The 16,775-nt window shown below is 37.7% G+C and overlaps 1 protein-coding gene across 1 annotated transcript in view; it reads left to right on the top strand.

Moving 5' to 3' along the window:
• Positions 1 to 1,493: 1,493 nt before the first annotated feature.
• Positions 1,494 to 16,775, top strand: part of BMP5 (bone morphogenetic protein 5) — a 150,270-nt gene continuing 134,988 nt past the window's right edge. Inside the window, exon 1 of the mRNA XM_006070905.3 lies at positions 1,494 to 2,732. Coding sequence (XP_006070967.1) covers positions 2,243 to 2,732 — 490 coding nt within the window. The 5' untranslated portion in view covers positions 1,494 to 2,242. The remainder of the gene's footprint in view (positions 2,733 to 16,775) is intronic.

Genomic DNA, 16,775 nt, shown 5'->3' with positions numbered 1-16,775 from the left:
AATTGATTTGAATCCTCACCATTGGCCAAAAAAATCTTAGTTTGTTTTGGATGTGAAATCAAGGAGTTTAGTGGTTTCAATCATTTCTTACTGAAATGGTATTCTTTAATTCACTTTCAAGCTGAACTACTGCTATTCATGGGATAGCTATGTTATAGAAGTGTGTCAGTATTTGGGTCTGCTCCTGTGGCATGCTACTTGGCTGTTAATAAAGTATTGTCAGTAGGGCAAATATTCAACAGCGTCATCAAGTTTGAATGCAATAAGTTTGTATTAGAAAAATGATGCAGACAATAAGATTCCACAAGCCCTTTTGGTATCTTGCCTTCACCAATAAATTGTAGATTTATGAGAAATATGACTTTGCTTTAAACCCTCAGAGGAAATATTTAAAAAGAATTAAATAAGAAACCAGGCACCTCTAGGTAAAGGAAAAACATTAAAATTTCATAATAGTTTGAGAATTTGTTTGATAAATCTACACTGGTATCAGAATATTCTCCCAGACAATGAAAGCACTGTGAGCCCTAAGGTTAAGGGAGAGCTTCTAAGGAAAATTATAGCTGCACAGAAACATTGTAGACTTCCAAATTTTAAAGGCATTAAACATTAAGGATAAACACGCACTTTGCTCATTTCCCTGGATTAAGTGTGATATGTTAGAAAGGTGTGCACTTACCCCATTATACCCATCAGATTTTGAAAATGCAAATCTGCATGTAGTCAGAAAGCATATTTGACTTCTGTTTATTTGTATGGGTTAAGGCAAATCAAAATACTGAGTACAACATATGGGAAATATCTAATTTGTAAATGTGCTTATATTTCAACTGAAATGACTTGAAAGTTAAGAATCATGACACCATATCTTAGGCTATTTGTATTTCAAATGCACTGCATTAACTAGAGAAGTATGAATATACTTTGCTGCTTAAAATCTTGATATTCAAAGATCACTAAAGCCGGGCTCTCTCATCACCATTATTGAATTATTATAACTACGGCTTTGGGAACTAGAATATATTTACTGATGATGAATTCTCTACTGTATTTTATTCTGAAAAGATCTGGTTGTCATTAACAAACAACAAATTAATCTTCATTTATGAAACTTCCTTTTCTTTTGTAAGAAGTAAACTTAAACAACTTGTAAAAACTAGAAACAACCTCAAATATAGGATAGAGACATCTCATGTTAATTCAGCCAGGACCTGAGACTTAATATAGAAATGCACTAAATGTGTACTATTAGAAAAAAAGATCTGAAAGGGTCCTCTATAAAATTGGTGACCAAATTTTCAGTCTGCTGCTTGAAAACTGGCTTTCCCCCACTAGAACTTACATGCTCCATGCATCCCTGTGCTGTGTGAGATGCGTGTCTATGAAATTGTGAAAATGGAGGCTTTTCTGGTAGCAAAGGGGTTAAGTTCTTTTTGCTTTACCAGTTTCAAATTACAATGAGAAGCCTCTTCTTTCCCAGCAGGGTTGTGCTTACATTACTCTTTAGATCTCCCTTGAAGAGGGCTGGTATATTTGTGTCTGCTGGAGGTGGAATTAACACTAAGAAGGAAAAAGAGAGTGAAGGGACTTACAGGAAGGTTTGCAAGTAAATTCAGGAAAACACATTGACTTGAATAGTACAACCTTGAGTCTTGTCTTACACTAAGACGACACAAACGATGTTAAAGTTATCACCAAGCTGCCGGACAAATATATATTCCAACACCAAGGTGCAGATCAGCATAGATCTGTGATTCAGAAATCAGGATTTATCTTGGAAAGAGCTCAAGGGTTGAGAAGAACTCAAGAGCAAGTGAAGATCACTGTGGGAACTACAGTTTATTAGAAGATCAACTTTCGTTCATTCCAATACCAAAGGCCTGATTATCATATATTGATATAGGAATGCATAGGTCATCTGATCAAATAATATTAGCCGCCTTCTGCTCCATCCATGCAGCAAAAGCTCTTAACAACTGTGGATAATTGGAAATTCGAGTTTCAGCTTTCTTAGAAATAACTGCTCTTGACATATTTCAAAATACTGAAAATAGAGCAGGAAAATCAGTGAGGACGTGTGTTCAGAAATGTCACTCTCACTTCAGAAATGAAGAATAGGTAAATTTGTTTTTCAGCTACTGGGAAAATATACCTCCTAAGAACTTAGATTTTTTTTTTTTTTTTCCTTTCTGGTAAGAGGACAAGAAGGACTAAAAATATCAACTTTTGCTTTTGGACAAAAATGCATCTGACTGTATTTTTACTTAGGGGTATTGTGGGTTTCCTCTGGAGCTGCTGGGTTCTAGTGGGTTCTGCAAAAGGAAGTTTGGGAGACAATCATGTCCACTCCAGTTTTATTTATAGAAGACTACGGAACCACGAAAGACGGGAAATACAGAGGGAAATTCTCTCTATCTTGGGTTTGCCTCACAGACCCAGACCATTTTCACCTGGAAAGCAAGCTTCCTCTGCACCTCTCTTTATGCTGGACCTGTACAACGCCATGGCCAGTGAGGAGAACCCCGAGGAGCTGGAGTACTCCGTGAGGGCGCCCCTGGCTGCAGACTCCCGGGGAGCCAGGAAGGGCTCCCCAGCCTCTCCCAATGGGTACCCTCGCCGCATCCAGTTGTCTCGAGCGTCTCCCCTGACCACCCAGAGTCCTCCGCTAGCCAGTCTACATGATGCCAACTTTCTGAATGATGCTGACATGGTCATGAGCTTTGTCAATTTAGGTATGTTGTTCATTTATTTGTTCATCTATGTTATCGCAAAGTGGAGGTTTTCCTAATGGCTAAGTAGCTGCTTGGTAGGTGGTCATGTTTATGTAAAGTCATTTTCTATAACTCTCCTCTCCAGCTTCTGTTTCCTTTTTTTCGTTGATGTAATATAAGATTTTTGCCTTAGGCAACAGAGTCATATGTACATATATATATTATTTTAATATAGTTAAAATTAAACATGTGGTTTGGGTAGATTTGGGTCTTTTCACATCTTGTTAAAATTTCAATTTTGTTTAAATGTATGAATAAACAGGCAATAGTCTGAAGAATTTATGAGGACAGCTAATCTATGGGCCAAATAATAATAATGCAGATATTTACAGATGGAAAGGTAAAAGTGACATTCTGAGCCTTTTTTTTGTTTGTTTAGTAATTTAAAAAGCATATAAATGTAACTTAAATGCCACTTAAGAACTCTAATTTCAGGGCAGAAACTACTGTGAAAATATTGATGTGAAACTAATTAAGATCAAATAATATTGTAAAAGATTACTATCAGAGACTTTCAAGGACAGATTCTGAAATTCTGTGAAAAATATTTTGGAAAAGAATTTTCCATCTAACATTTTTTTACTAGAATGATTAAAATACATCATACTTACTTGATTTTTTTCAGAGGCAAGAGAAATGCAAAACATGCTATGATGGTCTTTACCTATATAAAACTTTCCTTGTCATTTAAGATAAAAATATGTCAATCAAAAATTATTTAATTAACAGAATTCTTAGAGAATAATTTTTTAAATTATATTTTACTGAGTGCTGATACTGACAATACCAAAAAATTGATCTTGACAACATCAAATGGTAAATTAATGCCTTGTTTTCATCTTGCAATATTATTAAAGAGTCTTCACTTTAAAATGATTTTATAAGGGCTGTGATTTTCCTTAAATTTTTTGGTAGCCACTGAAGGTAAAAGTTTGCTGTCTTTAGACTCTAAAAAAGAAACTAAATAGAATCAACAAATGTAATCAATTCTTAATGTTAGAGTTTTTAAAACTTTGTTTTAAAGTGCAATCTGCTTGGAGTTAAAATTGACATGTTCTATTAGACACTTAATTAAAAACTTCCTCATATATCAAAAAAATATTCTTTGAAAAGTCAGATAGCAACAAATCTTAATGACACATGAAGCTTTTATAATATGTGTTGCCTAATATGCCCCGTTCATTTGCTCTGAGCAATCCTAGTAGGAAGGATAAGGTGCCTGATAAATCATATGTTTCACGTTATAAGAGACAAAGCTCTCATTATAAGCTGTAGTAAGTCATTGGTGGTTGCCTTAATCAAGTGTCCTGGGGGCCTTTTCTTCTCTATGTAATTAACAGGTTCCGTTTGGAACTTTCAAGCCATCAAAATATGTCTTAATTCTAAATTAGTTTGATTGCTTTTTCCTCATAGGAGTGACATGCAAATATGACTCATGGTATATTTGACTTTGTAGCAATTTCTCAAGATTATTCAATAACTTAACTTTCTTTTTAATATTTTTATAGAAAAAGTACAATCTAGCATGATTTACATATTCATAAATCACTGAAAAAGCAGTGATTGTTTTACTGATTTATAAAACAATAGCTAAGTCTTGAATCTGTCCTAGTAATATATTATATTACAATTGAATACTTTGATCATTCACAAGAGAAGTGTATTTGTTTTTTTAGAAAGGAATGAAATACTATTTTTGAACCCTTGCTCCATTGCTTTTTATAAATTTACATAGAATAAGAAAGCCAACAATAATAATAAACAGTTTTATTCAGGGACTTCTGGGACCCTTTTATCATTAAAGCATATTTATATTTTTAGATCAATAAAATTTTCATTACTTGGATTATAATTACAGAGCAGTAAATTAATTATATTATGAAATATAAGTATTAATTTTACACTAAAGAGACAATACTGGGTATGAGTTTCAGAAAATGTTTATTTATTTATTCATATCATGCTTAACTTGCTGAGTAATGATTTATCTTCAATAATAAACTGTGTTACTTTTTCTTTAAAAATTCCAAACTGAATGTCTCACATGAAATTATTGACTAATTAATTGTGATACTAAGTGAGTTTTTCCTAGGAGTCTCTGAGGAAAATTAAACCACAATTTTATTTTATTCTCTTTAGACCATGCCTTCTAATACAGCCAAAGCTTGAACTCAATCACTACTTAGTAAAAAGCTTTGACTCCTGTATTTCTTCTGTAATAAAATAGGTCAAAGCATACTTATAAAAGGTAAAAGTGTAATATCATTATTAACTGTGCTAAGAATTTCAGTGTTTCTTATGGTAACATTAATTAACAAAGACTCAAGAGGATTTTATTTTATTTTTTTAGTGTCTTTAAAAATATGTATAGAGTGGTGACTGAGGGCAAATGATCACATTAGCAAGAGGCAAGGGATTTGTGTTGAGGAAGCCACCTGATATTTAAATATGTGAAAAGAATCTGTTGACATTTCTCATCATAAGTTGAATTATATAAAAAGGGTCTAGTAGCATCATTGTTATTCATGCCTGCCTGGGTCATTTTCAAGTTACATAATGGATTTTTTACAATTATCTTGTCATTTAGAAACACTTTTTTTTTTTTCCAACATAAGTTTTGCTCCCCAAGAACAATTAAATTTAATTCAAACTGTGATTAATTTTATGTTCATAAGCAGAAAACAGATTGGAAATTACTAGAAGGAAAAATAAAATGTGAATAAATTGCCTCAAAGGCAACGTAATAACTAAATATGAAATTAAACACATTATTCTATTCTGACCTTTAAGTTATTTTTTGTGATTTGTTCACTTTGAAGAAACAAATATTAATTATTAATTGTGTGAAGAGAAACTTTCTGCCTAATTTTATTCATTATTCTTAGGCCAACTTTTGTCAGTCTCCTAGTCAACAGCTTTTACAGACTGATTTCTCTGGTTAGTCCTTAAAACTATTTAATATCAGTGGAATTTTGCTTATTCAATTCCACATTATTTTGTTAGTAACAAAAACATCATTCTGGTAATTTTTTTTTAGCTATCACTTTTTCAAAAATGTTAAGGGTTAGTTTATATATCAAATATCTTTGCAAATGAAAGGAATAATTAGGTAGCTTGTTTGCAATATTTGAGTACATCTCTAGTTCACATAAACAAGTAGTGTATTTCTAAGACCTTTTAGTTAGAAACTAACTTCACTTGATTACTTGGTTACTGTATAATTAAAATGATGTAACATTTGTAGACATTTCAGAGGAAAGTACAGAAAACAGCAAACACAGGAAATTCACTTCTATATTACTCTTTGTCTACATGTAGTTCCCTGATAAAGAACTTTAGACTTATTAATGGGTTTTGATCAGTTGGCTTGGAGTCAAATACCTAGGTACAATTCAAGAATGTAAACTCATTCTCATGCATAAAAGTATGAAAATGTGGTGCTTACATTTGTTTTTTGTTTTTGTTTTTGTATTTTATAACAACATGTTTAGCATGTTAAGGTATGCAATAGAAAAATAGTTTCACAATTTTAAATGAAAGCCTTCTCCCTTACTCTCCCCAATCATTAAACTCTCCTGGTACTGGAAGAAAAAAATGTGCTTATACTCTCAGTTGACAGATTTGAAAGACATCATTGATATTTATTGTTGGTTTTGGCTGACTCAAGTGCCCAGTGGAGAGGAATTTATACACAGATCTACCTAAAGAAGCCTATCTATGTAGTCCCTCCAACAGGGTTATTAACACTTGTGTAACATAAACACACCTATAAACACACGCAAGTTTTTTTTTTTTTTTTTTGAGGAAGGGGGGATGGGAGGAAAAAATATCTAAAACTATTATAGTACATATTCAAGGTTTATGCCTGGAATAACAAACACTAATATCGGGGGAAATAGTCATTTTTCCCACTCTTCACTTTTGAAAAGAAATTGCTGAGGGTGGAGACCTTTATCTTTTTTCTCCGTGAACTCTTGGCATTCTTGACCATGCCCCAGGGGGGAACCCTGTTCTTCTCAAGTGCTATGTCCTTGTTGATGGACGGCATGGCTGCAGAGATAATTATAACCATAGTTTAACTAGAAGTGTTTTGCAGGTTTGAATGGTCACTCACAAATTGCTAATTTTAGAAGTTCGATCGGGAGTCCCGGTTGGAGAGAAGGTATTGACATGACGACCCACTCTGCAAGGCTTGGGGCGGCTCACACGCCGCCTCCAGCTCCTTCCCTTGCATCCTTCCATTTCTGCAGTACCACCGCCCTCTCTTCTTTGCCTCCCCCTCCCCCACCCCTGTCTTTCGGCCTTTCCCCTGGAGTTCTAGGGCCTCTCCAGCTCCAGGCTGTCTTGGCATCCCTCTCCTCACTGCCCCACCTCTCCTGGGGTCTGCCTTTGGTCCTTCTTTCTTCATGGCTGGAGGCTTAGATGAGCTGAAAATCAATTTGTCACAGCTCCATAATTGAGGTACAGTCTCCTGTTTTCTCTCTCCTCGAGAAGGAAAAGGATACTAAGGGCCCATGGCAGCCTCCACGCATCAGGAGCAAAGCTCCCCAGGGCATCGGAACCTCTCCAGCAGGCTGTTGACTCCACTTGAATTGCTTCTCTACCATCCCCATTCTTCCTTGCCTCCTCACCTCTCCCTGAAGATCTCCTGGACTATATTTAATTGTTTGTGCCTCTCCTAATTTATAACACTATTAAAATTTAAAAGGGGGGAAATTCAAGGACAAGTGTTTCAAAAGGGAAAAACCGCATCACTGAACAAAAATCACGCTCATCAAAAATGCAACTCCTTTTTGCGTTAGAAAACCCTTTGACTGATAGAATTTTTATGGAATACTCGTCTCATGTCTGAAGAGTGATGGTTTCCTTTTTTAAGTTGAGGAGAGATGTTGAGAAAATATAAAGAGATCAAGACTAAACTGGTGGAGGCAGGGAATAGGGAGGATGAGACGGAGACAGAAAAAGTATTTTTCTAAAGCCCTGGAAAGGAGGAAAATGAATGGAATGAGTGTGAGGGGCCGCCTCTGGGCCTCGCAGGTGGAGGCTGTGGGGAAACCCTCCGTCCACCTCATCCTGAGATGGCAGCTCACGCCACATCCCCAACCGCATCAGCTCCGGGGGAAGCCCTTTCATCCTTGCAGACTGAAATACCGAAGCGGGGCGGAGGGAGGGGGCACTGAGTGTGTGTGTACAAGAAGCACACAGACGGGCCACTCACATTTGCAGTCATAAATAATGTAGTAACTCAGCTTGAAAAAACCACAGGTTCAAGGAAGAGGCTTCCCTGACGCAGAAAGGGGCTGAGATCAGAGGAGCCACTGAAAGGGTGGGAGGGAAACAATGCGTCCCTTGTTCTAGGGAATATTTATGAGTGCTTTTTTGCACCTTCAGTTCATATTTTATTGGCCGGGCTGTGGGGTTTCCCCATTTGCTCATCCCTTAAAATAATACCCTTGGCTAAGATAGCCTTTAAAATACACCAGTTAGTCCTGACAACTGGCTCATTTATTCGGGGAGAGGGAAAGGGAGCTGCTGAGATGCCCATGTCTGATGGAGATGTTTAAGATCCAGTCCTGGGTCTTAAAATTACAACTCAGATAAAAATCGTAGTGGGAGTATTCACCTGCCATTTTCAGAGATGTTTACAAGAATCTATGGAACCAAATAGTAACCCAGGTTTGTGAGAGTCTTGTTTTAATGGCTGTGATAAAATTGATAATATAATAAGGTATTATAGAAACAAAATCTGTTGAAAAGTACAATGTTCAAAAAGAAAAAAAAATCATTTGTAAGTTAGTAAAAAGTCTGCTTAGTGGTTTGAGGAGAAAAGGAAATAAAAAACCTTCATAACCAAAGAGAGCACATTTACTACACTTGGAAAGCAGTGAACTACGCACCTATTGTAGACAATGTAGAAACCCAGATCTTGTATAAAGTTGAATTGTTTGGTTGGTATAGAAATTAAACCAAGGTTTAATTATTTTATAATTTCTAAGATGATGAAGATCCTTGGCTTCACAATGATGTGTTCTTGCACTCTATTTTCCCTAAACAAGGCAGTCTTGGGAATTGTGTTACAAAAAGAATGCTGCGTTTTAGAAATAAATCCATCTAATTACATTATCTCTTACATATTGTGTTTATTTAATTTCTTTCTGGAAGTGAAGAACAACTTTTATTGTGCCTGTGGTTTAATCGCTTTCTTGAAGTTGTTTGCAATAAAGAAAATAGTTTAAAGAGGTCAGATGCAAATCTCATTTAGATTTTACGCAGGCCTAGAAGACATGTCAACATTAAAAGATTTATTAACATTTACAAACCCCTTCAGCTATGCTGTCTTGATATGAGAAATTCAATATTATTTGTTGTGCACCGATTTCCTGTCCTTAGTGTAACTTTGCAATTAGCCTTCCTATGCAGGGAGATGGAGTCTATTTGCAGAATCCTAAAGTCCATGGTATATTACTGCTCAAACAGCTATTAGGTTTAATTATAAATGGAATCTAATTGCAGAGTAGCAGAGAAGAAGCCAGAATGCCTGTATTAGAGTCCCATAGGCTACACTTTCTTTCAGAGTGACCTCAGGCAAGTTATCAATGCTTACATTCTGGAGGTGCCTCTGGTTCTTTGACTAAGAAGTTCTGAAGATAATAATAACACCTTCCTTCTTGAGTGTTGAGAGAATTAAATGAGTTAATTACATACAATTTTAAGAAGAGTATTTGGAGCATGCTGCTGCTGCTGCTAAGTCGCTTCAGTCATGTCCGACTCTGTGCGACCCCATGGACGGCTGCCCACCAGGCTTCCCCGTCCCTGGGATTCTCCAGGCAAGAATACTGGAGTGGGTTGCCATTTCCATAGACCTCTTGAAATGGCAGCGATTGTTGTTGGAATTGCATTTGTAACCAACATCTGTATTGCATTTGCAGGAGCAGCTAAGTAATTTGTGGAGCCCAATGTAAAATGAAAATGTGGGGCCACTTGTTTAAAAGTTATCAAGACTTCCAAGATGGTAGCTGCAGGGTATTAGACCCAGCATAGGGCCCTCCTAAGTGCATATTTGATGACATGTAACACTAGCAGGAATCAAGCCCTATTCATCTATTTTTATCCCCAGTGGAAAGAGACAACTTGCACAAACTGAGGCATTTGTGGGGAATTTAATTAAGGTTATAATATTTCTAATGTAGTGGGTGGGGCTTTCTGGAAAAAATGAGATAATGCAACACCTGGACTTTGCAGGGGAGCCTTCCTTCTCAACTGCTGGGATGGGATGGGAGCAGAAACAGCTACCAGCAGAAGAGCTGTAGGGGAAGGCACCCTAGTGGGACTGGTGGTCTTTGTGAGAGGGGTGCCAGGCAGCCAACCGTAGGTGCTCAGCAGGAGCAAGGCCTTGGAGTAAACAGCAGACTTCACTCCTCTGCTGTCTCTCCTGTTGGCTGATGGTCACTGAAAGCCCAGGGTCATGGGGCCCATTGGATTGGGTCCCGAAAAATCAGCCTCTTGGTGCAGACAGCTGAGCAGAGAAATGTGGAGAGTGGATCTTGAGGCATAAACTGAAGATCTCTGGGACAAATGGATAAATGCATATTGAGTGTTTAGTCAGCAAGAGTCCTAGAATCACGCCAATTTCAGTGCAACTTACTGATATGTATGTTAATCCTTGTACAGGTTAATTGCAAAATTTAAGAGATAATGATTTACTGTGAGAGCTGATTACATCACAAGTTGGTTGAGTGGCAAAAACAGGCATGGGATGCTGAAAAAAGTTCTTAAATTGTATCTGGATCTGTAATTTTATATTACATATTAAAAGTATTGTATAGCAAATTAAAATTAAAATCAAAGACCCACAAGAACTTCCCTGGTAGTTGAGTGGTTAAGACTCCAAGTTTCTAGCTCTGGGGGTGTGGGCCCTATCCATGCTGGGGAACTAAGATCCCACGTGACAGGTGACATGGCCAATTTTTTTTTTTAATTTAAAAAAAAACAAGTAGTTAAAAAAAAAAAGGCAGAAAACAAACCCACAATATAAACAGTAGACTACCATTGCCAATCACAAAAACTCAGTATAGAAAATACTAGCATAAATGCAGGGAAAATATAAAGAGCAGTATATGTTTGCAATCTCAGGTCTGTTGATTCTCAATCCTATGTCATTCTTCCTCACGTAGCCCTTGAGTGTGTGACAGGTTTTTAAATTCTGAGTGGAATCACATGATACCATTAACAGTTCCTGTTGCAGGCAGAAATCATTTCAGGAGGAGGTAAATTGGAATAATTGTCTTTTTCTTTGCTACCTCTCTTCCCCCCTGGCAGAGTTCCTGTGACTCCCAGATGTGTAATTTCATGGGGGAACAGGTGTGTCTGCTATTTAGTTCTCATAAATAACCAACCTCTAAGCCTGGAGGCCAGAGCTTCCCCTATCCTTTAATCCCAGATGAGCATCGAGCAGAAGAGCTTCTTCCCAGTATAGACCCTGCTCCCCTTTAAATTGCCGAAGGATGGTTGATTTTAACCTGAGTTTATTTCTATAGTTATCAAAAGCAGAGGAAGAGAGAGTTTCATTTGGAAATATTGTAGGCTTCTCAGCAGATAATCTTGATGTAGACATTGATGACTAATTTCATGAGGAAATAGTACAGGTCATCATTTATATGGGCCTTATGGTTAATATTTTGCAGATGTTTTCTTTGCTGAGAGTGAGGACAGGTTACTTAGTCTCCTAACCATCTCAGTAAAATGTTTGGAGTCGGAATGGCTTGAATACCAACTTTGCATTAATACCTGCGTAAGTTGCTTCCCTGGTGGCTCAGATGCTAAAGAATCTGCAATGCAGGAGACCTGGGCTTGATTCCTGGTTAGGAAGATCCCCTGGAGAAGGGATTGGCAACCCATTCCAGTATTCTTGCCTAGAAAATCCCCCAGACAGAGGAGCCTGGTTGGCTACAGTCCACGGGGTCTCAAAGAGTCAGATACGACTGAACACTAACACACCCACATCTTTGAACAAATTATTTCGCGTCGTTGAGACTGTTGCCTTGTCTGTAAAATGGAGATCATAATACAGAATTGTATTAATAGTTAGAACTTAACAAGGTGGGGTTATAGCTCTTTGAGCCAACATGAGCTAAGGATGAAGTTAACAGCTACTGTAACAACTTCTGCTCGAGTAAGGTCCACGGGGTTCTAATGCTGGAGTTGGTGTTTTAAGCCCAATCTACCAGATATCATCAGATCATTTTCTAACTGAAACTGTGGGACGTTATGCACATGAATTTTGCTTTATCCAAAAGAAAATGAACTGGAATTTTCAGGGACTCTGTCTTCAAGTTGGACAGTTGATGGACTCTGCTCAGTCCTTGGGGTGTCCAGGGAAATGTCAGTCCACAGCTGAACTTTTGGGTACCTGGAAAGTCTCCCTGTGATCATCTGAAGGCCATGCTTTCTGGGAGGGGCTACTGAAAGATGCTTTTTAATTACTTTTGGACCCATTCCTAGAAGGAACCTAACATTTTACTTTCATTCCAGATATTCCCTGTTCCATTTGCTTGCTTGTTATGGAGAAGGGGAAATTGCTGGTAGGCTAGTGTTGTGATGAAGACGTGGCTACTCTCTAAAAGACCCTTTGAAAGGATGGAAAAAAATCTTGAGTTTGAAAGTTTGTTTTCAGAAGCTAACATTTTTGTTGTTGTTGTTGTTGTTTTAATTTTGAAAAAAAGTTGACTCATGATGAAAATCTCAGTGAATAAACTTCTGAACTCTAAAAAGGAAAACCACTCTGTTCAAATAATCATGCAATCCTGGTGTTTTGAGTGTTATCTGTTTCTCAGATCATGTTTGAATTTATGATTTTCTAATTTCTAGTTGTTCTCATTACTGTTTGTATAATTGTTGAAATTTTGTTTCTATTTTTTTATTTTAATTTTATTTTATTATTTTTTTTAAATTTTATTTTATTTTTAAACCTCAAACACTGTATTAGTTTTGCCAAACATCAAAACGAATTTTGTTTCTATTTCACACAATCCAGCCTGAAGCATTTTGACTTTTCTAGACTATGAGTTTGAATTTTGTTTTGTTTTCTTTTTTCCAGATGACAGTTGGATCTTTTTATTAATTTTTCTTGAATTGTTTCTTGTTTTAATATTTTAAAGCAAGATGGGAATGCATGGATTTTATCCAAAAAGTCACACAAAAGGCCTTGCATGAACTGTGGACCTCTTCTGTTTACACTATCCATATTGTAAAGTCATCACATGGACTTTTGTTATTTCCTGATATGTTGAGTGGAAAAATATGGATTTATTGTTTTTTCATTATTTGATAACATGCTGAAAGATAAGTCATCATGATGCTCTTTGCTAAAGTTTTCATTGTGATGAGTTAAGTTCTTATAATACGGATTCCGACATGTTCTGATGTGTTCAAATCAACAATTAAGATTTTTTTCTTCTACACTGTCATATCAAAAATGGTCAGCATTTTACAGTTGTTTACTTGGAGGAAGAATTTGTCAGAATTAAGCAAGCTGGTTATCATTGTTGGTTTTTTTGTGTATGTGATACATATAAAGTATACATTGTCACATAATTTTATTTTACTTAAAAAAAAATCATTTATGTATTTTGCTACACCAGATCTTAGTTGCCGCATGTGGGATCTTCAGTTAAAGTAGCATGTGAGCTCTTAGTTGTTGTAGCACTTGGGATCTGCTTCCCCAGCTACAGATCCGATCTGGGGCCCCTGCACTGGGAGCATGGAGTCTTAGCCACTGGACCAGCAGGGAAGTCCCTGTCACATAATTTTAAATGATAGTATAGTTGTAGCGGTAGTCATTAAATCAACAATAACCTCGACTGGACTAAATGATTCACATGCCTTTTTTCAGTTAATCTGTGTCTGAAACCCACTGTTATGGGTAAATATCTTTCTGTTCCCTTTTTTTTTTTTTTTTTTTTTTTTTTTGGTGTGAAAATTGAGACTCGTTAGAAGTTAAATAACTTACAAAGTTCACTCAGCTGATAAAGGCAGAATCAGTACGGGGACCACAATCTGTCTGGCTATTCATTTTTTTGTTCTTTGCCACTACTCTTTAGGTAGGTAACCTACTTTTGAAATATATAGACAGCGGTGCAACTTCTAACAATAATAATCACGGTTTGCACTTTTGTACACCATCCCTGCATCCAGCACTCAGGGAAGCAGATAGGACCTCAGTACACATCTGTGGGCACTGGAGAGCTGGGACGTTGGTTACTCACTCAGTGGCTGGGCCAATGCAGCTGACTACCTACTGTTGGGTCAGGCACTGTGGAGAGACTGCCTGTCCCACTGCCAAGATCACAGGGCAAGACACTCGAGGTCCAGGCTCTTGATTCTTATGCCAGGAATTTTTTTTTTTTTTTCTTTTTTGCTTAATGTCACCTACTTTCAAAAAATCACAAAAATTCCAGCACCAAGTTAAAAGAAAAGCATTAACAAACATTCTCTAAAACAATGTGTTCCTTTGTTACTGAATTAACCAGGTAGAATTAACCTCTTGTGTACAGGAAAAAGTTTTCAAACCCCCATCCCTTTAAAGAAAGTTTTTAAAAAGAAGAGAAAAAAAGCTTCTCATCAGCAAACAGAACCTAAGGAAGCCCGTTAGTCCAAAAAGCATAATGCAGAGGTAGCCTGAGGCTTCAGCACAGCTTAGAGAGCTTAGCTCTCTCTGAAATCTGCTCTGTATCACATAGGACCTTACTATGTGAAAGTCCAGTGATTTTAGGGGCAATATTTCAAAAGAAGATTCATATTTTGCACCATATGCTTACTGTGTGTTCCAGAGAAGTGTGGCTTAAACATTTATTATTTATTGTGGTGTGTTTGGAGAAGGAATTGTGCTGTGCTTAGAAAACAGGGGTAAAGATCACACAATTTTTCAACATTAGATTATTGGATCTGTCTGAATTTTCACCCCGGACCCTACGTTACTTCTTCACATGTGTGCTAACAAGCTTGCGTTTGCTATCTCCTCTGTTATTGTACACATTGCACATAGTATGGATTCAAGATATAATCAGTCAATGAAGACACACTTTGTCATGTGCAGAATAATGAAAATTCAAAAAACTGGTATACAGAACTTTTGGATATGAAGCTTTGAATCTTCTTAGGATCCTGGGCAGTAGACCATTATTATTTCAACTTGATTATTGAGAAGCATTGCTCAGTATTTTACCACTGCTTGACTCTTTACTAGCGATCTTCTGTGATCGTGAAAGGAACATATACTGCAAAAAGTAAATCTAAGTCCCCTGGGACGCCATCCCTGTGACTGGTGCTTACCCAAGAATTCATATCAACAAAACACCAGATTGTCAAAGTGAAATCATAGAGGAAGGACTTAAGACTCGGCCTGATTTCTGCTCTAGTGGAAGGCACTGTCTTCCTCGGCTAACACTTACTCGGTGCTTCTAAGGTGCCAGCCAGTGTGCCAATAATATTTCAAGTGCTAACATTTAATTCCCACAAAATGACCTTATTTTACAGATGAGGGAACTGAGATCCAAAGATGTTGTCCCTGGTCCAAAGTCCTACATCCTGTGAGAGGAGGAAGTGGATTCAGAGTGCAAGCTGCCCCCTGCTCTGCTGTCTCTCCTTTGTAAATGCTGTCAGGAAGGCTGTTGGTTGGGGCATGGTTTGAACTCTATCAAACTTCTGTATATTTTTCCAACATTTCCTTTATTGGACTTGGGATAGTTTCACTTCATTAGCAATGCTTTAGAATTTAGAGGGGAAAAATCCCTAGGAATGAGCTTACTAAAAGTCTTCTCCCTGGAGCTGGGCTCCTCTAAGCCTTCTTCTGAATGGGGATGCGTGGCCTTTTGAAGAAGGCAGATCCTCATGACACTCGCAAGGCAGAGGGAAGCAAGCGGTCTGCAGACCCCAGGGATGCTGACCTTTGTGACATTTGACCAGTTGGCCGGTAATGAACGAGGGAAAGGGGATCTGTGTTGCGTCCTACCTTCAAAAGTCAGACTTGAGAGGAACGGGAGTAATGTTTGGCCAGAAAGAAAAGAGGTAGACTATCAAAGCTGTAAACACTAATAGGCCTCAAAAGCAGAGGTCGGAGGGTGGAATAAATAATAGTTCATTTGGATGCTGGAAAACTACCAGATTGCTGGCCAGTGTAGAAGGGCAGGTAACAGGTCTGCCCTGCAGCTAGGATGAAGGCCTTGTCACAGCTTTTGTGACCCAATCCTGGACTGGCTAGAAAATGTCATGAAAAACCTATTAAACTGGAAGTTTGGGCTGCAGGACCACGTGAACCTACAAGTTAGGAAATCCCTGCCATTGCAGTTGGGAGCCCTGGCAGCTAGCCTCTGCTCCATCCTGCTGGTTATGGCGAGGTCTCCTCTGTGGTCTATATAGCACTGAACACTCCACATAGAAAGCACGTCTCCTGATTTGTAGCAGCCACAGCCCTAATCTCTTGCATGTGTAAAGTGAGTGCCTTTCACACAGCTCATTCATGGCCCCTACATCACACCAAAGCTATATCTATTGTTTCTGCTTTTCACATATCTTATGAATTTAAAGCTAAGGCCTTGGGATATTTAGGGCTTCCATCTGGAGGCTCAGATGGTAAAGAATCTGCCTACAGGATGGGAGACCCGGGTGAGATCCCTGGATCGGGAAGATCCTCTGGAAAAGGGAATGGCTACCCACTCCAGTATTCTTGCCTGGAGAATTCCATGGACAGAGAAGCCTGGTGGGCTACAGTCTATGTGGTTGCAATGGGATATTTAAATAAATAAATATTTATTTAAAGACATAAATATTTAAATAATTATTAAATGAATATTTAAATAAATATTTATTTATTTTCTCTTGTTTTCCAAGAAAAAATATTTTTGGGACAAGGTGCTTGGGGACTCTCAGCTGCCCCCAGCCCTCAGTGGGCTTCCCTGGTGACTCAGATGGTAAAGAATCTGCTTGAAACGCAGGAGTCCTGGGTTC

Source organism: Bubalus bubalis, chromosome 2 (assembly GCF_019923935.1).
Source record: "Bubalus bubalis isolate 160015118507 breed Murrah chromosome 2, NDDB_SH_1, whole genome shotgun sequence".
Classification (NCBI taxonomy): domain Eukaryota; kingdom Metazoa; phylum Chordata; class Mammalia; order Artiodactyla; family Bovidae; genus Bubalus; species Bubalus bubalis.
The sequence above is the reverse complement of the archived record's forward strand: the minus strand, read 5'-3'. Positions and strand labels throughout refer to the sequence as shown.